We start from the raw sequence: 24216 nt of genomic DNA on the forward strand, positions 1-24216 counted from the left end.
GCGTAGTGCCCGTTTTGGGGGTGCGGTCGAACCGAAGCGTTGGCGGGGTACTTCATGTGAGGGATTAATACGTAGGCATGGGGACGTACCGCTCACAGGGCAATTATTTTCGTTAACAAATATGCACCCGTCATCGTTGACTTATTGTGGCAGACTTCGCGAACAGTTGGAGGAGTCCGCTTCCACTTCGTCGAAGTGGATGAACAGTATTCGATGTTTCTCACGAGCGCCGCGTTTCTGCACAAAAACTACGCGCATCTCTATACAAATTACATGCCGGCGTCGATACAAAATCTCGTCGATCAAACGTCGAATTGCGACGATGTCATCGCCATGAATTTTCTCGTGTCGCACGTAACTAATCGACCGCCTATTAAAGTGAGCGATGCGCACAAATCCGGTACGTCATTAATTAATTGTCAGTCGTTGCTAAATTAAATAACGTTTAAACGTGAGAGCTTGAGCGCTCATACCCAAATTCGAAATCGAAGTGACACGCTGAAAGCGAAAAATGTGATGCTTCAGCTTGTGTAGAAATTCTCGAAGTTTTGGCTGGGTTTACATCGTGACGACGCAGGAGTGACGTTATATGGGGCGTGTTATGAGCACGCGCACTAAAAGCAACCTCGCCCCTAGCAAAAGACCCGTTTTGATTCGACTCCGCTTCCACTAAAGTCTGTTGAAGATGACGGAGATTGAAGAGTACGTCGTGCTCTCTCAAGACCACGTAAAGCAAGTTGCGGAGCTTACAGCCCACAACTTCTCCTCATCGGGAGGTGATCCAATGTCGGCGAGCTCCCAACTCACTCCCGAAATCTTCCTGCCCTTTTCACGACTCCATGTCGAGCGAAGCGTAGCACAACAGCTTACTACAGTCTGCTTAGTGGACGGCCAAGTGGGCGGGGTGATCGTAAGCGAGGACTTGGCGCGCCCACTCGTTCCAAAAGACGATCCTGCTGTGAAGGACGGCACTATTGATATGGAGAAGTTTATGCTTATCTTATCAGTTCATGGACGAATGCAGGCTGAGTACTTTGCCACACTGGATAAGAAGCCTTCACCAGGCGAGTATCTGCACCAGTTCCTCTTAGCCGTGGATGAACACTTTGCAAGAAGAGGCATAGCAACGCGGTTGATTGCAAAGAACGCAGAGCTTGGGCGTAAAAGAGGCTTTCGTTCGGTCATTACTCATTCGACGGGCCGTTTTGCTCAGGGTGCGGCGAAACGATGCGGCTTTGTGACGGTTGGTAGTATGTCGTACAGTGAAGCTACCTTACCAAACGGTGATTTGATGTTTCCCCGGGCGCTGGAGATGGGGCATTCGCATGCGGAATTGCTCGTGAAGCAGCTGATCTGATCAAGTCCCAGAGACAAAGATAGTCAACTGGGTTCATGTTTTTGCCTGGTGTGACTAAGAACTACTGTACCGTTCAAAAACGGCAACCGACCGGGGTTAGGGGAAAGCACCGTGCACGACTTTGTGTACTCGCGCGCGAACCGTTATTAATTAACACGCCCATTCTTCGGCGATCGCCCAAACGCGAAATTATCAGGGATTATGATTCTTTGATCATGTGGAACATCTATGGTGGAACCGACTGAATCGTTTCAAAGTCATCGAAATTTCGTCTAGCGTCAACGTACGGCAGATCGCTGGGATGCTAATTAACAGAATACCACCTGAGAAAAGAGGTGAGGCCCCTTTCGAGGGTTCAGCTGGGGTTAGAACCACGAGAAGCGGTCGATGTGAACATCGAACGCTTCCATACTTTAGGCGGTAGGAAGACCAAACTCTAAGCTTCTCTGAGCGCAACGGAAATGAGAATAAGACTTACGACTGAGGAGAGACAAGCTCCGAAAGCGCGACGGATAAATTCGCCTCTTGGGCCATCTGAATCCATTAGAACGCGTCGAATGCACGGTCTAGGTGTAGGCCTTTATAGTACCAACAAAAAGAAAAATAAGCTCGCGTCTGCGAGGCTTAGCTTACGTTTCGCAGGCGAAAACTGCTCGTGTTACCTCTTGGGGAGCCTCACTTTTCCAAACGCCACAAGAGCCTAGGAAAGGTAGTTTTAACAGCATTCGACCATGACCGAGACGCGTCGTAGAGAAATTAAGTTGAATGGATTACTTTTCGATGGACCAGTTGAAAATTACCCGGATACAAAGCGGCTTGCTTTGGGAACTTCAGAGATTGAATTGACGACGTCTTCTAGATCAACCTACTATATTCCATATATATTGACGAATTCACTGATACTGCAGACTCAAGCAAAATAGCATTTCAGGCCATCTCCTACAGTAGGGTATCCTGTTGGTGAGTGACACGTCTGCCTCGTTGAGCCGAAACCGCCAGATAAACTTGAGAAGGTTAGCCTAACTTAAGTTGGCACGAATCAAACTAACGATCGCTTTAGGAGTGGTGGTCGGGGAGCCGAGTTAGGTCCCTAAATAATTTGAGGGCGTGGCACCCTTGTTCGTCCTTCTCTCTCTTCGTCCTCATTCCTTCTTTTTTTGACTTTTCTTCTAAAAGAAGACTAATTTAATTCCTCTCTTCTCTTATCGTAACGTTATAAAATCCCCTTACTCCAAAAAAAGCAGCTGATCGATCGAAAAGGCCAAGCTCCTAGCCCTCTTCCCAAATACGCCTCTAGAAGCGGGCTTGCTTGCGGACAACACTTTCATAGAATATGCACCCTTCTTCGAGGTGACGAAGAATCAATCTAAATTGAATTGGTTTTGGGATATCCGGGCGTTCAGTTTTCACATCCAGGATCCTTCCACCAAAAACCACAGATCGATTTCTCGGTCAATCCTTCCTTCGCCCGCCGTCCACAATCGTCGTCACCGACCGCCGACCTGAAATGACGTCATCCCTGTCCGAGATAGCGCTCGACCGCCTTTGCCGTTCCAACTACGCCCGCCATCGCCACGGCAACGCGTCTCCCACTCTTCCACTACCGTCCGAAGCCGAGCACCTCCTCGCCGGCCCATCGTACGACAACGTCGTCCTGCCCCTCCCCGTCGCGAACCGGGAAATATTGTAGTTGACGGGGCCGGTCCGTCTTACGCGGTGCCGGCACCGTCAACTACAATATTTCCCGCGAACCGCCTCATCGAATCGCTATCGCTCCGAGGCAAACTCACGTCTCGCCTACTCAGCATACTCGTCGATCTGCGTCGCGCAACGCTCTCCGTCCTACCCCTCCGACATCTCCGGTCGATCGACGAAGCGTCGTTTCTCGACGGCCTTCGACGTCAGAAAAATCTCACTAAAATCGACATATCATTCAGTCCGTGTTTGTCAACACTTCCGCGTCCCTTTGTCGAGCTCGTTTCGGTCTGTTGCCAGGAGACGGTGACGCACTTTTCTGCGAATCACGTGCGCGCCGTCGATTTCGGATTGCCTCTCCTACGCGACTTTACTCGTTTGATACATCTTGACGTCAGCTTTACGTCTAGCCCGTTCAATGGAGTGAGTGACGTCATCAAAAACCTTAAACATCTGGCATATCTTGACGTCTCTGGAAATGACTTCTCCTGGTATCAAGTCTTTTCCCTGTCGCTCGGCGCCGAACTCGAGCACCTCGGCATGGCATCGCTTTGTTTCGTACACGAAGACGAACGTTCGAATGTGTTTGAGAATTCAAATTTCGACACAAAATGGATATCCCGTTTCTTCTCCTCTCATCGCCGTCTCGCGAGTCTCGACATCACGTACGCCGACTTAGCGTCGTCCGAAGCGATCCTAGCCGAAGCGTTCCACTGCATCGTCGCCCACGCACCAGCTCTCACTCGCCTCCAAATGACCGCTCCGAACTTAGTCAACGCAGCGACGACACTCGACGAAATGGACCGCATCAAAGATCTCCGCTATTTCGCTCATTTTGGCGTCGACAACGACATCGACGCAATACCGGCACCGTTAGTCGCTGCGACTCACTTAAAACTCAACGTCGCAAAGGCCGGTTATAGCGCTTGCCACGCTCACTTCGACTGCATGTTCCCCGAGGAGATGGTGCTGAAGAGCAATGACGCTTTCGATGACGTCACGTCGCGGTTTGTCGTCGAACGCGTTTTCAGCGGGCCGAATTTCCGTCGATTTTGTGACGTCGGTCGCCGTCCATTTTTCGCCGTCGTTCTCTCCGCGTTTCGTCGTCTTCAGACGGATTCGAGCATCCAGACGCGCTTGGCGGCGCGCGTTAGCGACTGGATGATTTCCGATATGTTTCCGCCTCCCGACGACGACGACGACGACGACGACGACGACGGCGACACGTTTGCGTGCGACGTGTGGGAACAAGTTGTCGAGCTCGCTTTGGAATTTTGCGGCACTTGCCATGCAAACGACCGTTTCCTAGCAATCGTCGTTAAGTTGGTTTCTATGCTGGCGGGATTTCTCGCCGGACGTCCGGCGCTCTTCTTTCTCGTCTACGATTTCGTTCTGAAGCGTATTGAAAGGGAGAACGACGGCTATGCGGCTTTGGCGTCGCTGCTCGACCGACTATCGAACGGCGAGAGAAGGCGACGGGCTCTCGACGACAAGGTGCTTGAGACGTTGTGCGCTAAATTGGCAGCGTTGAATGGAATAGCGAAATCGAAAGACAAGTCTGTTGGGGATGAGGACGAGTTCGATTTCGCTCTCTACGAGCGTCCTTGCGCCGAGCTCTTGAGTGCGCTCAAGGCCCTATGCATCGGCGTGCCCGACGTTCTTGCCGCCCTCGTCCGTGTCCCCGGCGCCGTCAGCAATTTGGCGTCGGTCACTTCAATATGGCTCTCTTACAACGAGAGCGACGACGAAGACGACGAGGACTTTGAACTCGGCTCCGAGTATCCGTTTAGCGACGCACTCTTCGTTCTCGTTCACGCCGCCCAATTGTCGTCGCCCGTGCGGTCTCAACTGCTGTCGCCCGAAATCGTCGCTATGATGCAGGTAGTCGCGAAATTCGAGCACGACTGCGTGTGTCTGTCGTCCTACTTAGCGTGCCTCTTTCTCGTTGATGGCGCGTTGAGGTGGCCGCGTGCGTGCGCTGCGCGCAAAACGGTCGCCAAACGTGTCGTCGGTGCGGCGCTCGGTTCTGCGGAGTCGTGGCTGTCTCGATTGCGCGAGGCGCCCCGCGTTTGCCACTGGCACGCTGCTCTTCCCCATCTGCGTACGATGTCGCAGTGCCGTCGATATCCGGAGGTGGCCGCCTACGGTTTGTGGCGGCTCGCGGTTATGTGCGACGAGGAGACGGATGTCGGTTGGCGCTATAGCATGCAGCGCTTTGAGATGTGTGCGATTTGTGAGGTGAAGGAGTTGCTGACTCCGTCTGCAGTTCGTCGCCTGGCTGGTCTCTCTGATTTTCCGGGTTTGGTGAGGTATTTGGGCAATCTTGCGTATGTTTGCAGTTACCATTCCCGCGCTATGCATGATGATGAGGATTCCTTGTAAGATCGTGGGGTCTTCGCCACACTCACTTTGTCCGTTACTCTAATGAAGCGTGGAGTTTTCAAAATAAGTAAGACGGGCTGTTGGAGCCCTTATGTTTGACGATATTCTATTTGATGCTTGGGTGGTGATCCGGTTTTCTCTTTGATTGATGCACACGACTGTTCGTGACTATGAACCCAGTTTGATTTTGTTTTTAGTCATGTGAGTTCGTATGGCTGTTAGATGCCCTTTCTCTGGTTATTATCTGAAGAAACGCATTTGATTTAATTTGAGGTGAGAAGTGATTGGCGAGCGAGCGAATTTTCGAATGTTGACGATCGTTGAAAATGCATATAATGGGCACGAGAGACGACTTGATCAGAGCAATCAGCTCGCCTATACCACCCCCATCCTCATTACCCGACATTCCGTCGACTTCGTCCATAATTAAAAGCGGCCTGTTTTACCCCAGTTGAGACATTTCCCTAATACCATTAGAAGACACTATATGTCGTATGTCTCTTGCCTTTGATGAGATTCCCGATATCGTGGGTGGCCAGGGCGTCGAGTAGGGTCCCTTCTAACGTTTTCTTGTTTCTCGTCACGCTCGCGTTGAACTCAATGAAACTGTATCCGGCCTCTTTGCAGGCGAGTGACGCAGACGTTGTCTTGCCGACGCCCGGTGGACCCGAAAGCAGAGCTGCTCTGAACATGCTCCCGTCCTCTCGGAAGCGACGCCCTAGAAATTATGGCATCATACATCAGACTAATTCTGTGATGTTACAAATGAATAGGTTTTAGTAAAGAGGTCATCTAAATGATTGCGTTACCTGTTTTTTTCACGTTCACGTCATACCAATTCTTATTCCATTTCATCAATTTTTTCACGTTGCTTTTGTCTCTTTGCCGTCCAATGATCTCTTTCGTTGACTTGGGTTTGTATTTGTCTACTAATAGAACGGAACCGTTGTCACCGGATAAAACCACGTCTCCTCTAAAAGACGGTGATTCTTCCTCTATTTTTTCCTTCCTTGGTTTCTCTGGAAAAGGACCCATCTTTGAATATATAGATCGTTTCGAAGGCAAAGACGAAACAAACGCCAGAAACTCCTCTTCGAATAACGTCCTGATCTTAAGAGTGCATTATAAATCGTTGTAAACGTTGCCACGAAAATGACGCGTACATAAGAAGTATGAAGTTCAAGTCAATGAAGAGATACGAAATTACTGAAAAGTCAACGTTTATGGAAAATAGCCGTCTGAGAGAACGACTTTGTGACGACGATTTGCGCCTTCTCCTTCGAACTGTCCCTTCAAAGTTCTCTTTATAGCTGGAACTCTGTTTCCTGCAAGTTCCTCTAGTTATCTTATTAGAACAGCTAAGCAGTCTCCACTCGTTTGACGACAGCGTTTACTCTCTAGAGAGAGAGTGACGCTCTTGACGATGGCGTTTACACTCTAGAGCACTTTCGAGACGATCGTCCACACATTTTCAGTCGAACGTCGTATAGAGTGAAACGCAGGAGTTTCCTACCGTCGAAGTGCATTGCCAATATATGTAAGTTTCATTTTCAAAAGTGTCACCTTCGCTCTAATCGGAATTTTTAGTGCTACGATAGCTAAAGGCTGGTTGCTTTCCTCATGTGTTTCAGCTAATTTTCTCGTCACAGAAATGTCAGTGTCGAAACAATATGGTAATCAAGCGATGGATGACGACGTTCGTCCTTCGCTTCTTATACAATCTAGTTAGAGCGCAGGCTAAGCGAGAATCGAGTAGAAGTACAGGTACAAGCTGAACACATTTTATTTTCACGTAGGCACACAAACAATTTTACACTACAAACATGCAATAATATAACGTGTTTACTGTATTTTTCGATTCTTCCTTCTGTCTTTTCGTCATCCAACGTTCTTCCGGGCCTTCGATCGATCGTTTTTCGTTCTCGATCTCTTCGTCCTTGAGCGAGCGATCTAGAAAAAAAGACCTGTTAGTTACTGTCAAATAATCGTTGTACGTACCTTTTGGTTTGCGTCCGTATTAGCGCAGCCCAGGCTACACCACGTGGAAGTTCAGACGCTTCGTAGCCCAGGGAAGTCTTCGCAAAGCGATGACTCCCTTCCAAAAAGTGAGGGCGAGTTGAGACCTCATAGGCCACCCCACCAGTACCCGCCTGGACGCTGAAACGGCCCCTTATACCAAATCCCCGGCGCGCTGGTATCAAACCCTTCGGTATGTCGAAATGAGAAGAACCGGGGCTTGAGGAGTGGAGAGCGGCTGACCACCGTTTGTAGGAGTCGACAGGAAAGGACGTGCAATGCCCAGATCGAATTCTCCTGAGCCAGATCATCCGCAATCTAATCGCGCCAGTTGGTGAGATAAGTGCCGGCAACCAGACCGCTTGCGACACCCCCTCCGAGTCGTACCCACTCTGCCTAACGCAGGTCGTACTCGTTTGGCGACAATAAGACATATAAGCGATCATTATGCTCAGTGCGTGAACCGAGGCCGAAGCCCCCCATCGCCCTGCTTAGAGGCTCCGGCACGGGATTAATCCGTGGGCCACGCTGATCCGACGATCCAGACTGTCCTTTTGCCGATGCTCCCGAGCCAGTCCGTCAAGGATGAGACGCAGATTGCTCCACGCCGCACCCACCCTAAGCCTCAACTGAAGGAGAATCGGTGTGCGCTTTGCTTTTGAACATGGTAAGCCCCGCCCAGCGCGCTCATTGGTTCGTTGCGATCACGTGGGTCTCATCTAGCGCTTTCGTTGGCTCTTTCGATTAGGTGCGAATTTTCAATACCGTTAGACTCCGGAAGTTACATCATAATCGTAGTCAGCAGTTCTATTTTTGGCAGGAAATGATGCAATATTTCACGCGTCGAGCTCAAGATGGCGAACAATGTCTCGTGGTCGTCGTTCTTCTTTTTTACGGTTTCATCGTACATTTCGCGTCGATTATCGCAGATCGCCTTTTCGCCGAAGCTGTCGTCGAACGCCCGGACATCGAGGAACAAACACGTGATCCAAAGAAGAACGAAGCGTCGCGTAGACGAAGAAATCGACCGTTTTCGACGACGATGACGGCGTGGGAGCCGACGACGAATGCAAAATACGGCGTCAGTAAGCGTACAGGCGATCGGGAGCCCGTTTTTCGCGACGAAAAAGACGATCCCTTCACCCGGACGTCGCTGATCGCATCCGTCTTGTTCTTTTGCAGTGATCTACAACTACGAAGCGCGACGCAATCGAGAACTCACGCTCAAGTTCGGCGAAACCGTGCAAATGTTGGAACAGTGCGGCGGTAGGCTTTGTGTTCCCCAAAGGGGGCCTGACTCGATTTTCTCCTTCTCTCTCTTTGTTAGAATGGTATCGCGGCTGGAGTCTGTCGAAGAAGGACGTTCTAGTGAAGTGTGACGCGTTTTTGCGAATTTGCGATCGTCATGCATAGTAACCGGCTCCTTCCTTCGACGTAGGATCTTTTCTCTTTGATACGAGCTGTTCTACATGTCGTTTTAGTCGTGTCTCTTAGATATGACAGCGTGGCGCATATTCGCCGCCATATTTGAGAAAGTCGATCGCCGAAAAAAAGCAGAAATCATCTCTATGGTCACTGGACAATCAAACAGCATGTAAGGTACGTTTCACTGCCTCGTCGTGTTAGGGGGTCTCGAAACTCGTTTTCTGCTCTCTTCTCTCTATTCCTTCCCTATTTCTCGAGGAATAATGGTAAGATAGATTCGTTTGAATTGATCGGTAACCTGATTTTCTTGTAAGCCCACACTTTCGTAGTAAAGGGCCCCTCTATGGAACATTCTCTCTCTTCCTCTCCCACCTGGCCTGGTCCTTCCTTTCACGTAGAAACCTTTCTAAAGTCTTAATCCCTCGTCATAGTCTATGTCTCTTGAGCATTGATCATATCCAAACTGAGACTTCCCTTCACTGGAACAGCTATAATTCCCTAGATTCAAGTATTAATCACTTAATTAATTCATTGATTAACCAGGGTTCATCATTTATTCTAAGTCATCCTTCTCATGCGTTTGACGTGTTTAGCGAGTTTGAGTCCTTTGTCTTTCCGCGGTTTTCTAACCCTATAGGACAATATTAGAATCTTTACCCCTCGTCATTGTCTTTGTCTCTATCTAGACGTCTCTTCACTGGAACAGCTATAATTCCCTAGATTCGAATATTGATTAATTAATTAATTAATTAATTAACCCTGGTTCATCATCAATGGACGAGTCTATTCTTCAGGTCGTCCTTCTCATGCGTCTGACGTGTTTAGCGGCTTTGAGCCTTTTCCTTTCAAGTTTTCCAATCCTGTAGAACAATATTAATAATTCCACTGTGGTTTCCTTATCTAAGTCTAAAAATAGTTTCCACGATAAAGACAGTACAAAACAGATTTTACAACAAAAGTTCAAGTCAATGGAAGAGATTCAAAAACACTATAAATGTAAGGTCCCCTTTCCTGGCCGATTGGCGTCGCAAATTGGGCTCCATTCGACAGCCTCTAGGTCGAATATGGTTCATAAGACGTCGAAGAAACAATTGGCGAACAGATTCGTCGTTTGCGTTTCAGCTCGCAACGTCGCCCCGCAATTCGCAAGAATGCGACCAGAAAGCATGAAGAAATCGATCGTAATGATGTTGTTTTTGCTCTACACGGCGTTCTTTGCTTCGTTTTCGTAGCCCAATGCGCCGATGTGCGAGCTTTCTCGCAGAAGAGCCTCGCCACGTGCTTTCGCACGCTTTGCAAAGAAACTGCGTTCAGTGATCTTCTATCGCCGTTTCCACGTCCAATTCTTCTCTGCGCGTTCTAGCATTTAGTAAAGGTGAGTTGGAAAGGGATGTTCTGTTTCTTTTCGAATCGGTTTAACGCTTTGAAGCGATTTTCGTCGATCGATTTCTTTTTTATATTCCTCTGTTGATTTTTGACTCTTTCTGTTTTTTTACAGCATTCTGTTTGAAGCGATTTGCCGCTCGAGATAAGGCATTTCGAGAGAGGGATTTGTTGTCAAATGTTTCTCAATTACTCTTTTGTTCTATAGGTTGAAACGGTTACGTACATCAAATCGTCGGAAAGATAGTTCATTTGCCAATAGGTGATATTCTTCATTGTGTTCTCTTCTATTTGTTTGATTTTCTTTCGCTGCTTTGTAGGGGATTTGATGGGACGAATAATTTTCTGATGATCAACGGTCAAATTAGATAACAACGTGAATATCGAGCTCTTGTTATTTCAGACTAGTAAAAAGGTGAGTGGACGTTTTGAAAATTCGAGATTTGACGTATTCACTTCTTTTGTAATTCTTAGTTTCGTTTGAAAAGAAGAGAAGAATGAGAAAGAGCTTCTTCTAAGGTCTGATAAAAGAGCATTTGAATAAGCCACTACAGCATATATTCTTTTATTTTATTAGCTGGACGGGGTTTCTTCAAAAGTGTTTCTACCTCGTGAACTGTGGCTGAACTCGTCTCCTCTATGCCTTCTGTTAAAACGGTCTTCGCCCCATTGGATCTTGCCAGGCTTGCTTCGCATCTTAATTGCTTTTTTTTTTGCTTTTTAGAGCACATAGTCTCGAGAAACTTTTGATGTCATTTTCGTTCGCCTCTGGGCCCCGAGGTGACTAAATAAAACCGGCCCAACTCTTGAGCCAGAGAGGATAAACGTGGCTCAACCGCAGGGGATTCAATCCCCTACTCCCGTGGCATGAGTGCAAAACTGCCACCCCACTTAGGAAGACGCGGTGGGTTACAATAGCGGTCCCCCTGGAACCAGGCGGGCAGAACTCACATCCGAGGGCAGCCTGTCCCAGGCGTCCGAGCCGGGAGACTAAACAGGCTCTAACTCCGATGGGGGAGTAGTGAGGGTGACCCCCACAAAACCGAAGCCTGTACGGACCCTCGCCATCCGTGCAGGTGGACAGCGAAACATGGAAGACCTATGCGCAATTTTTTTTTCAGAATTTCCGGTTTACTTCCGGGATTTATTAAATAAAATATTATGAACATGCTTTCGTCTACGCTATTGTCTGTGTACCGCGCGACGTGCCAGACGAGACCTCTTGGAGAAGGTCTCAGAGCAGTTTCAAATCTCATTCAGGGTCATGCTCAGGACCCTCTACGCGACGTCTACACTAAACGACTCCTACTACCACTTCAAAGCTACCTATAAAAAAAGAGAAACACTGCCGTTTCTTTCCTTTTTTTCTTTTTTTTTGACGAAACCAAAAGCGTCGCCACAAATGACACAGGCTTAATAGATACACTAAAAAGATTCCCTAAAAAGAGACTAGGATTAAGTAAAACAGTCTATGTATTGAGAGATTAACAGTACTTACCTTTATGAAAGGCGATGCAGGCGAGCAATTGGACCACTCAACCAGACGAAATCTACTTTTGCTGTCCTTCGTTCCTTTTCCAAAAAAGAAGATTCGTCAGTGAAAAAAATTCTACAACTCTTGCACTAAATTCCATCCATGCAACACGCCACACCTCTATAAACATTTTCACAAATATGTATGGATACGGATACTACTAGACAATTTGGGGATCCAATTAAAACAAAGCTGTTACTGATCGTTTAGGAAGAAGATCACCCAAGGAACTCAACGCTAAAAAACGAGAAAAACTTTATAAACACCAAGGCTACGCACTACATTTCAAAAAAAACACAAATGCAATGCAAAACAAAAGACTCTGTACTGACTGAAACCCATATCTACTACTACACTCACCTAACCGTTGCCTAGTGATTCGAGACAACTCCATACCCCCGCGGAGATTTTCCTACGTCAATGAGATTACTATTTATTTTCGAAATCCAAAACTCACTCGTCTACAAAGTGCCAGATTTTCCTCCACTCCTTGTGAGAACACAGCTTCCTATTGCATTCTATTGCATTCCCAAAACCTATAAAAGAAAATGAGAGAACGTCATAATAATATTCCCTACTCTATAAACGTATCTCCCTATTTTCTCCTGCGAAAAGGAACAAACCAAAGCCTCTGACAATGATATCGATAATACATAGAAGACTTAACTCACCTCTTAAAGGCAAATGTAATGATCTCCATGTACACACACTCCGAAGTCCACCACTCCTTCTGAGCTTCTTCTAGCTAGAGCAAATAATTGTATAAACAAAAACCACAATTTCAACTAAGAACAAAGACCAATTCTCTTCGTAAATTACCTTTACTTCCTACATGGGCTTGGAGACCGTCCTGGATGGCTAAGATGTATAAATAAATACATAAATACTCACATTTTATTCATAAAACGTAAACTCACCTCTGCCAAGTCACTTGGCTCCACTCTCTCTCACCGTTCATTTTCACAGACACTTTTCGAACGTATAATGTCCTAAAGAGAGATCTCTCATGAAACACAGTTCCTACGAGTGCTCACGAACCCAAAACGGGCTTGCGATCACCCTAAACCCTACAAAACACGCATAGTTTACCGTAGGAACTCTTTCGAAAGCGTACAACCTTCGGAAACACGACGATCGCGGGATTGAGCCCACTCGCGGGCATGGGGACTCTAGAACACCGTCGCGCGACTAATTCACCCATGAGCGTGTTTCCTACCTTCGCTACAACTGCTTTGTGCCTTCGATGTCCTCGTTTCGCTTCAGTTGTTTGTCGTCACCTGACATAAAGCCTATACGCAGCCCCGGATCAGGCGCCGCGCGAACTTCAAAAACTCATCGTAAAAACTGGCCACTTTCCTGCCTATACAAAACTGTCTTCTATCTCTACCTTCAGTTGGCCTGAATCAAACTAACGATCGCTTTAAGATTGGTGGTCGGGAGCAGTCACGTGAAGCACCAAGTTCTGAGCACATGGATTCTTCCGCGAGGACGATCACTTACGAGCTACTCTTTTCTAAGGCGGCGGAACGATCGTCCGAATCGTTGCGTTCTGCTCAAATTCATCGTTTGGCGAAGATTCATCGACGTCGTCTTAGTTCACGACGGCGTCGAAATTCCCGCTCATCGGCTCGTGCTCGCTTCGGCGAGCGCCTACTTCCGTCAAACTTATCACATTCACTCAGACCAACAGCGTGGAAATAATGCAACCACTTCTTTGGCGGAGCCTTCTTTCTACAACAGGCGCCTCTGCCTGAGGTGTGCATACCCGTAATTGTCCTCTTAATCAATTTAACTTTTCTCACAATAATTGAGAGAACAATGATATACATATTAGAACCTAGCTATAGGCGAATATATCACTTCCATGTAGTTCCAATACCAGAAGACACTAACCTATGCATGTGCATAAAAATACGTACAGCAGACCAAACCAATATAACAACGAAAAGAACAAAATCCACTATTGAAAGTCTATTATAAGTAACAAAGCGTTTGCGTCGAACAAACTTTTACCAATTTTTAGAGAGTACTTACATGCTGACTGACGCCAACCCGCTCGCTGTCTGTCTCGTTCGGCGTGATAGTTTTAACTTCAAAAGGATCGTCAGTATTTTCAGACGATCCTGATTCCGACTCTCGAGTTTCCGTCAATGTCCTAAGGTCCCACAAAGGATACAGACACGTTACATCAAGATTGAGGTATCTGTTTGGGCTTTCTTCTTCGATCATTGTTCCCAACTGATGCGATAGTTCTTGGAACGAAGGGCGATTCACTGGCTCAGCGTACCAACACTCAGACATTAAATGGTACCTTAGTAAAGAAGCAGCATAAAGTAGGTGCAACATTGAAAGCACGGACTCACAGTTCCTTGGAACAGTTCTCTGGACAGTTAAGCCGGTCGCCCCGGCGCAAAAGCAACATAAACTCTCTACTGGACTTGCACGGATAAGGAAAACAGCCTACATTATAGATTAATTCCTTAGAAACGCGTAAGAGAAAAATCTTGCATACCAAAAGTGAATATCTCCCACAGCACAACCCCAAATGACCACCTGAAATTAATTAGGAAATCTATAATTTTTCCTAATCCTAACAAAGACTTACACGTCGCTTTTCTCGGTAAAAATACGATGTATTATAGCTTCGATTGACATCCATCGAAGCGGAAGACGTCTATTCGTCCTTTGTCTGTATGCGCCATTGTCGTAGATTGCTCTTGTAAGTCCGAAGTCGGAGACTTTTACGAGATTGTTCTCGCAGACAAGCACGTTCCTACAAGCCAAGTCGCGATGAACGAGACCTTTTCCGGCAAGGTATTCCTATAAGGGTAGGGTAAACATTTACATGCACTAGCGCTTCTTGCAATTCTCTTACCATTCCTGACGAAATTTGCCAAGCAAACGACAAGAGATCAGAAGCAGTCAATTCCAGAACGGCTCTCTTCTCCTCAACTTTGACTTCCTTCTCACTGAGATTATCTTTGTTCTTCTTGTCTACGTCATCAGCCAGAACCTTAGAGTCTTTCTCACCCTGACCTGGATTGTCGTCGTCCAAGTCTTGAACACTTTCATTAGTCTCTCCGGAAACGCAACTACTCAATGGCTAAAAGAAAATAATACGTAAAAATTCAATACTTTGTTTAAGTATCGCGTATATAGCGTACTCTTCCTTTCCGAAGATAGTTAAGTAAATTTCCGTGGCAACAGTACTCGACAATCAAACAGAACGGTCGAGAAATCGTAATGCTGGCAAGTATGCCGACCACATGTGGATGCTGACCAATTCGCTTCATCAGCTTGATTTCGTCCACAAGAACAGCTTCTGCATCATCAGACTGAAGGAAAGTGCCTATAAAGAATAGAAAACAATGAGAAAAGGCTTGAAAGTTGGAAAAATAAAATGTTCAAACCTTTCAACATTTTACATGCCACAGCCGACTTGTAATCATCGTTGCCGAAATCGCGTTTCAATTCACTTCGCATTTTTTGTTGTTTTAACGCATGGTGATAAAGGTATGCCTTATGCACAATTCCGAAAAAGCCTTCGCCAATTTTTTCTAGAACATGTAAGTCGCCGCGACTGATTTCCCATTCGTCGAAGGCAGTCCTTGCCAATCGATGTTTCCTCCGACAGATGATACAAAAAGCAATGAAGAACAAAAAAACAAGGATTGAAAAAATAGCAGCAATAATTATAATGAGCTGCAATGACGTCGAATCTAAAAGAAGAAAAGAAAAACCTCCTTAAAAAAGCAGATAAAGAGAACAAAGACTAGCGAATATATGGTACTGTCAATGCTATAACTTTAAGCGTATATTTCACCTTTTGCGCTTATTGAACACGTAGTTCCGTTTCCTGTAAACCCGGGCTTGCAAGTGCATTTATAAGACGATAGCGTATTTTCACACGTAGCATTTGCGTCACATCTTGTCCGAAGGCATTCGTCAAAATCTACATAGATCATGATACATGCTTAGTAAACAATTAATCGACTTTTTTTTTATCATACCCAGAATAGCCGGTGTGCGGCATACGCTTTTCTTTCTCTCAGAACAGTTTCTTGGCAACCAAGTTGCTCTTGTTGAAGCTACACAATCGTGTGCCTCTCGCTCCCATACGCTTTCTTCATATTCGGACAATCCCCCAATCTCATAGACAAGCGGAGAGCCGTCAGTCCACGTATAGATGCCCTCGTTATCAAGATCATTCAAGCCAATCCACGTCTCATTTTCATCTAGCATGGTAGAAAGTTGGTTCATCTCTTGACGAGAATTAATGCTGGAGAGAGAGACATATCCTTCAGCCAACTTCTCACATTCAGCCAACGACTCATGCCACGTAGTCAAAATTTCAAGCCGTTTAAAGCACGATTGCATTCCAAGCTTCGTCCAACCGCTCGGACACATATAGACATCTAAAAGGGTTGTACTAGAGAATGGGTGAAAGTGAAATGGTGCAACACTGACAGCTTGGAGCAGTTTGATTCAAAGCCGTTGCCATATCAGTGGAGTCATTCAATTGTCCTAAATAAACATATACATAAAAAGGCTTTGCTTGTAGCCGTTTGTACTTTTACAGATGTATCCAGCCTTTGCCGAACAGTTTGCTACGGACCAACCAAAGTCAAGTCCGTCAAATCCAAACGTAACGCAATCGCCCTTCCCGTGCGTCGGCTCATACTTTGCCCACTTGGTAAAAGTGGGGTATGAGCCAAGAAGCCAGGTGAAGCTGTCAGACGTATCATTGCGAATAAGTCCAATCCAATACGCTGATTTGGAAGGAGAAAATTCTTTTGCAATGAAGAAATATTCGCTTATGCTGCTTAATGAAGCCAGATCAGCATCATAAAGCTGTTGACATGCATTCCGATGTGCAAACTCTTGCGACACAGATTCATCAACATCCTTAGAAAAATGATAGCAGGCCTTCTTGAAGTAGACTTCATTCTTTCGGCACCAATCAGAAGAGGACGGAGGGCTTGCTTGACGAATTTCATTGTCAAAGTCAACTAGAAAAATGATAAAATAAATTAGAGCTACAGAAACGCGGCCTTCCACATTGTACCACGAGCAATCTTGCATAGAGCTTTCTTATGCACTCTGCAATCAGCCGTCTTCCAATAGCCAGTGCGAGAGTCCATAGCAACGCACTTACGACGTGGGCTGACGTACGGTTCTCCTATGTCCCACATACTGTAGCTGCATCCACAAACACACACACATAAAAAACATTTGAATCCAATGCACCAAGTTAATCTCTGTACCTTATATTGTCTCCATTGATCCATGTGAACGAAGTATCGGCTTCTCGCTGCAAGCCAATCCACACATCCTCCTCGACAGTGAACTCGTTTTTATCATCAAAGTCGGCGAGAAGAGCAAGCGCAAACGCGTGCTCGTGAGAACTGCTGATACTAAGAAGGCCACGACCGCATCTTCTTCTATCAAGATCCCAACGAATATCGCCGAAGTCACGAGGAAATTCGGTCAGTGTGTAACAGTACCCAGCGTAAAGAAACCAGCCAGAAGGACAATCTAAAAATTGATAACTTAGAATCGATACAGAAAAAGTATAAAGTTTTTGATTACATTTACGCTCTTCGCAAGTGACCATGACTTCGCTGCACGATTGATTGCGCTGTGTGTGAGTCGAGATATAATCGCAATCTTTCAATGACGTTTCATTTCCTTTGCAACGTGTACCATTGCTGTATATTCGAATCCCTGCGTCGGTTAGAGATGCCTGGACTCGCTGTTCGATTGCGTTCCCATAGCCCAATTGGCGACAGACAACATCGGAAGCGGCCAAATCCCATTCCCGGTCACATACGACGCTCCACGTTTTGTTAAGATAGACTTCGACTTTTCCCCAGCTTATATGCGCTTCAGCGACAGTGTTGACCAAACGAACGCTCCAGTCTGACATTTGGCAAGTGAGCTCAACAGCAGAATAAAATTTAATTTTGCTTGTCAACAAGAGCAACCGCGAGACCGCATGAAGTGAGTCCATCTTTTTAAGAGCCGTGCAGTTTCTACTTTGGCAACTAACACGCCAACAAGCATTTCGTGAAAGCAGAGTAGACGAAGATAAGGACAGAAAACTAAGTGTTCCATTGTCGTATCCCTGATGCTTACAAAACGGCTTAGACAAACGACCAAAATTGGTGTTATTGCTAGCAAAACAAGCCACCTCCCATTGACCACCAACCCTAATTTCCAAAAGCCCCTGGCTAGGAACTGAGTCGCTCGCGAGTCGCACGTCAATGGACTGGACGGTACCAGAGCGACAGGAAACGAATATATTCTCATCGCAAGTCGCATTTCCCTTATCACAGCTGCAAACCGTTATAGGCTTTGACGCACAATGAATCTTACAAGAAACAACATCACTGTCTGAAATATGCGAGCTGGCCTCCAATAGACCACTGTACCCCAATTTTTGACAGGCAATGTCCGCCGCATGTCTGGCATTGTAACTGGCATTTAACATGCAGACGCGTCTCCAAAGGGCGCCGTGATAGATCTCAAGACGCCCTTGTGCTGGCATTACGCCACCGACAAGTCGAAAGTCGCCATCACGTCGAGACGTTTCTGTAGTGGATAATTAAAAAGCCTTTTTAATTAAGTAAATAGAGAAAGAGTGATTCTTACCTCTAGGCTTCTTGCATATGAAATGATTATGAGACAGACATGAATAAGCGCCCCATTGCATTGTTGATGGCTTATTATTGAAAGAGCTATATACGATTTTTTCACATAGGCCGTTTCCAATTCGTGGGTCCAAGTAATTCCAGTGAGCGTAGATAAAGGGCGAACCGTCTAACCATCGATAGCTGTACACGCCGTTCTCAGAAGAAGGCGCTCGTGTTAGACCGAAAAACAGCGTTATTGTGTCTGCAAAACCCTGGTATAACTCATCCAAGATATTCAAAATATCGTTTTCTTCTTTTTTGCTCTCGATAGATAAGAGAGCCGCTCCAACACGAGAATACGATTCGGCGGCTTTAGCAAAGGAGGTTTTGTACTCAGGAAATTGGAGGCACGTAGAAGGAGAGCAATACCAATCTCTGCCGCCACAATCTATATACAAAAAAACGCGAGTTCTTTTGTAGTTCAAAAAAAACGGAAAAATGGAAGAACCTTATCATTATTATTATTATTATTTATTATTAGATAAAAGCACTAACGCGATACCTTCACAATCTGGACCAAGCTTGAAACCATCCGCTGATAAGACGCTTTGAGGTACGACGACGGCAACGACGAAGAACATAAAGACAAGAAATCGAAAATCGTTGATCGGAAAATGGACGCCATAATTGGTTTCGTTGATCATTGATGACGAACAGACGGATGATATTTTATGACGGTAATGACACTCAGAAAAGCGATTCTTTTCACAAAAGAACGATGTAGCGCCGATGATAACGACAAGCAGAAGGAACATGGCAAAAAAGCAGATAATAGAGTTTCTGATTGCCGAAGTGGAAGTCGGTGAAAAATTTCCTTCCGTTTCCGGCGAAATAATTGAACGCACAAAGAGAGAGAAGGAAACGTAAGCATTACTAAACACTTCCCACTTCGGAAAAGTGCCCAACACGTTCGTTGTGTTAGAACCGATGACGTCATCTTTCTAAAATAGACTTCGTCAGAGTAACGGAAGTAGCTCTACTTTCTCACCGGCTCGTTAGAAAACGCTTTCTTTCCTCGTTCGCACTGGGCGCTTCTGACGCCAATCGACACCAACGCGAGAGTCAAATCGACGACATAGAGTACGCTCTGCACCTTGAAATGAAAAGAGTTTCAAAGATTTCAATTAAAATTTCTTTTACAAACGCGTACGCGTTTACATAAGATCTCATAAGAGAAATCAGCCAAGGGGTGAACATCAATGATGAAAATTTAATCAGGCTGTGGCTGCTCACTTGGTCGCACGGCGAACGACACCCTCGCGTAGGAGGGCAACAAACATCTGCTTCATACAGTTTGAGAAGCACAGAAGCTAAAAAGCAGAAAGAACGTATGGTAATGTCAAAAATGACCTGCGAATATGTGACCTCACCCCTTAGACGGTTACCGTTGAAAGGAAAGGGCTGAAGAGGAATGCTGAGAAAGCTGTTAGGATGCTGAAGGAGAGCGGAATCAATTACTGAGGTCCTCTTGTTCAAGAAGGTCGAGACGAACCTCATAGCTTAGATCGTAGTAGCGAGTGATACATCGCTCTCTATTACCCGCGAACTGAGTCTCTGGTTCTCCGCCGCGAGAAACGGCGGCGATGAGAGCAATAGAAAGCCAAGCTGGCAACATGCAACTGACTCCGTACCAAGAAGATTAGTAACTACTTCCACATCCTGCTTAGATGCTCTCTATATCCACGCCCTTCGGTTATATCACACGTCACCAGACACAGTCTTTTCCTTAACGGCCTTATAATTAAGTGAACGACTGCATGAAGGAGAGAACGCCGGAGAGGACGCTGAAATGTATGAGCTACATAAGGAGACAAATTTTTAGCCATAGGATTACGCACGTGTATAATGTTTATATAACGGCACGTGATTGCAAGCCCATCAGGAGCGCTCATTGCAGGGTTATATATGGATCATCCCACTCTTCCGATCTATATATCTCTCTTCCGGCTAATATCCAACTCATCCGGTTAAAAGCACCAGAATCGCGTTTGAATTTTCGCTCCTGATGAGCTCGACATCGCGTCCCATTACATAAGCTAGTTATACATATACTCACATGTTATGACATTTTCCGTTAAAGTTCACATGATCGGATTGGCTTTGGCTAAATAGTCAAAGGCTATTATCGTTTGTTGTCGACGCAAGAATTTAGTTCATTGTTCCTCTGAAATCGTCTCTCGGCTTAGGCTTAAGCTTCGAGCACATCATGAAATTGAATTGTTTCGTTTTATGTGACGATATCCAAAGACACTGTCGTGCAAAAAGTGACTAAAGTGACTGCTACAATTTCATCGATTCGTCGAAGAGTTGGCATACATTTCACCGGCGAAGAAAACAAAGCCGAAGGCCAATAAAAACTGAGCATAGGTAGAAGGCCCCTTTTGAGGTTCCCCAAATCAAGCCACGGGATTATTGCTCGCAGCAGCCGCGTTGTGAACACCGCTCGCTCGCATAGTTCCAGCCACATTAAGAACAAACCCTTTGGTCTTACACGGTCACAGGAGTAAGGAACTCGAAATTGACAAATTCGGCTCTTGGGCGAGAAGGCGTTCGACTGCCCCCTCTAAGCAAGGGAATTTGGAATAACGACAAACACTGAATGACGTCTGCGAGAATTACCTTTGGCAAGGGAGAAACTCAAAGTGACTAAACGTCAATCGACTAAAGATTCTAATGCAAATTTATGCCAAGCATTGGCTCTGAACGACAAAAGCCTCGATTCCAGCCAAAGAGAAAATGACTAATGAACGTCTCTACGACCACAAAAAGAAAACGAGGTGAGGACCCTTTGGGGATTCGGTATCACTAGGGCCACGGAACATTGGGTCGCAGAGGCCATTGTGAACAGTGCGGGCTCGCATAATTATAGCCATAGGAAGACTAGTCTTTTAGCTTTACTTTGTGCTACGGACTAAAGAATTCGGCTTGCGACACACGAGAAACGGGCTTCGAAAAGGCGTCGGATAAATTCGTCTCTAGGGCGATGGGGAACCCGGCCCTGAGACGCTTCGATTGCCCCGTCAAAATGTTGGCCTTTCGTGTACTGTTAAACAGAATCACGAAGACGCGTCGCGACCTTTGCGTTACGCTTCGCAATGCGAAAATCTGTTCGCGGCCGGGACCCCTCAGCTATATAGGGAGCCTCACCTTTTCGCAAAAGCGCCTGCATTTAGTAAAGCCGCTTTGAAAAGCCTATTCGCATAACCGAAGCGCGTCTTGCGAAAAAACTCAGTCAAAACGTTCGCTAGGCCCTCTGGCTCGCGATCTATAGCTCTCCCATTTGACGCAATCGCCTGATGAGACGAAGTCCGGACGCGATGGAACATTGAGAAAGCGGACGAACGTCCTGCGGAAAGAGGCTCGACGCTGCCTGGTGCGTTCAACGCCGAGAACATCGAACCGTCGATCGACTCCATTTTATATATCTATATTTATAGACTAGTTAGCGTGCTCGACGTAAAATGTTATCTCCCTACAGCGAGAATTTTTACTTGATTTCGACGAACGAATATCCCTACGCGTTTAAAGAATAACAGAAATGCGCTCGAATCGAGGTCGAAGAGGCTCAGAAAGTTTATATGCATGATATGCACGCTTTCGAAGCGAAACGCAGGTGAGCGAGCGCATCTCACGAGAAAATTCAACACAACTGTTGCTCTCTGCTTTGACTATTAGCCAAAAACTGTCTTTGACCGAATCAACGGCTCGAAATCACGAGTACTTTATTTCACTACGATTCGAATGAGTTCGCCGCGTTTCTTTCGAAAGGCGAACTCGATTGAATAAGTTGGAGCATTTCTGGTCGCCTTTTGTCGCGCTTTCCTCGCATTTCGTGGAGATTCGTGAACGAAACGGTGACGTCACATGTACGCCATCTTGGCCATGCACGCGTGCACGTGCTCGTCTCTTGTTCCCATTTTCTTTTGGGACAAATCAGAGATAGAGAAGGAGAGGGATATGAAACTCCGGGTCACGTGATCTATTTATCTGAGTGGAGGTCTGTTGCCCTTTTTACCCGGATGTGCTCGTAACGTAGGCGGCTATTTGTACTACATTTGAGAGAAAATGTTCGGTACGACCTTTCGGAAGCCTGGAAACAAGTGTCGCTAGACAAACCCTGCCCAGTCCTACGCGTAACGATGCATAAAACGACGGTAGACGCGCGCGTTATGCGAAATGGACTTTTGCTCCCTCCTGCGCTTTTTTGCGACCGCCAATATTCTTGCAAATGGGCCCAAACAAAAGCACAAGGGTCGGAGAATAGACATAGGCTCAACTCTCGACGCTGGCATCTGCCGTTCCGCTGATAAACAGCAAAATAGGCGTTTTCGCCACGTCACCTTTTGCTCCCTCCTGTAGCAAGAACATTCGGCGAGTTTGTTCGCAACTATTTTACCCGCGTAGATCATTTATCTGTGAAGAGACTTGTGCCTGATCTTATCCAATATTTCTTCTACTGAAGGAGATAATAATTTTTTTCCTAACTCCGACGTTGTACGATTTTCCACTCTAGCTATAGCTCTATTATAGTTGTGATGCCTCGAAAGCTTTGCTTACATCTTCGCAAGTAGCAGAGAAATATTGATGATAAAAATAAACGAAAAGCGAAGATCGATGGGATCATAAGGTGAATCTCTGCATATAACGGGCGCGCCTTCCGTGGTTTTATGATTCGTTACACGTAGGGCTGGGTAGATTTTCTCTAGCGCACTGGTTTCTAGGCTTTTGAGGACCGTAGCTCTCAGATAAACAGTACAAATAGCCGCCTTCGTTACGAGCACATCCGGGTAAAAAGGGCAACAGACCTCTACTCAGCTAAATAGATCACGTGACCCGGAGTTTCATATCCCTCTCCTTCTCTATCTCTGGACAAATGCTGCACGCGCGTGATCGCTCCATATATGACTCTTTTTGGTTGCGCGTAGAGGTGCAAAAAGCAACGCTCTCTCGCGTGATGCCGTTGCGGTTTATGACGCACACCCGACGTCCAATCAGAGCAGAGTTTGCGTCACCGTTCGTGGGCGAGTACATAAAGCCGTGCACGGCGCTCTTCCTCTTTACGTAACCCCGTCGCTTGAGAACTCGCTCGTACGCTTGGTTAGTCGTTGGAAGACAGGGAGCCAGAGGGGCGAACGATATTCCGACGCACGGTCCTGGAGCAACGGCGCGGAAGTGATTAGAGGCACATCCCTAAGACCTCTAGGGGCTTTCGCGTCGGGAAAACACGCTCCGTCTTATCGAGGATTTTTTCCTTGGTATAACAGGGGACAGCGTGGGCGTTCGTCGGCTCTCCTCCACGTCGAGCACACGTTGAGCGGGCCTCTTCGGCGGAGGTGATAGTCGTCTCCCGGGGGGGCAACGAACCTCGGATGCTCACGAAATGTGGGATTCTGATCCAATTCATGCCGTTGGTGAGGGTCGACTGGGTTGCGAAGCGTCTGGAGGTCACGTGGTGCGACCTGGGTCACGCAAACACAGACGCGCTTCTTTTCGGCTTTTTTTGGTAAGTGCGTAGTTGTATTGAATGGATACTGGCCTTGTTTCTCTAGGTTTCGTTTTGCTATTCGATACTGTGTCAGTTGGAGGTATGACTTCCTATCTCTTACTTTTTACTACCTCTTACTTTTTACTACCTCTTGCTACGGCTCGCACTGTAATTGTTTCGTTTTCGCGTTCACTTTTTACCGTTCTGTAGTTAGTTGGAATAGGTTTTAGGCGTAGAGTAGCAATGA

At 46.4% G+C, this 24216-nt stretch overlaps 1 protein-coding gene across 2 annotated transcripts; it reads right to left on the reverse strand.

Moving 5' to 3' along the window:
* Positions 1–13571: 13571 nt before the first annotated feature.
* Positions 13572–20107, reverse strand: LOC136197197 (uncharacterized). Of its 2 annotated transcripts, none has more exons than XM_065986913.1 (20): positions 19977–20107; positions 19855–19918; positions 19718–19794; positions 19473–19577; positions 18987–19425; positions 18444–18872; positions 17382–18383; positions 17057–17327; positions 16858–16991; positions 16364–16801; positions 16260–16316; positions 15803–16207; positions 15616–15744; positions 15203–15511; positions 14957–15141; positions 14668–14895; positions 14398–14612; positions 14305–14345; positions 14156–14252; positions 13572–14103 (listed from the first exon to the last, which is right to left on the reverse strand). In XM_065986913.1, the coding sequence occupies exons 1-20, from the start codon at positions 20097–20099 to the stop codon at positions 13812–13814; spliced, it is 5040 nt and encodes a 1679-aa protein (XP_065842985.1). In that variant the 5' UTR covers positions 20100–20107; the 3' UTR covers positions 13572–13811. The 2 variants fall into 2 exon arrangements, with proteins under 2 accessions (XP_065842985.1, XP_065842984.1); XM_065986912.1 differs by having other exon boundaries at positions 19643–19794.
* Between the last annotated feature and the right edge of the window lie 4109 nt (positions 20108–24216).

This window comes from Oscarella lobularis, chromosome 17 (genome assembly GCF_947507565.1).
Source record: "Oscarella lobularis chromosome 17, ooOscLobu1.1, whole genome shotgun sequence".
NCBI lineage: Eukaryota > Metazoa > Porifera > Homoscleromorpha > Homosclerophorida > Oscarellidae > Oscarella > Oscarella lobularis.

Excerpts from the sequence above, each read along its gene's own strand:
- LOC136197197 (XM_065986912.1), bottom strand. The coding sequence starts at position 20,099 with ATGTTGCCAGCTTGGCTTTCTATTGCTCTCATCGCCGCCGTTTCTCGC. Across the intron at positions 15,745-15,802 it reads CCGCACACCGGCTATTCTGG|ATTTTGACGAATGCCTTCGG; the intron begins GTATGATAAAAA and ends TGATCTATGTAG. Across the intron at positions 14,253-14,304 it reads GTGGGAGATATTCACTTTTG|GCTGTTTTCCTTATCCGTGC; the intron begins GTATGCAAGATT and ends TCTATAATGTAG.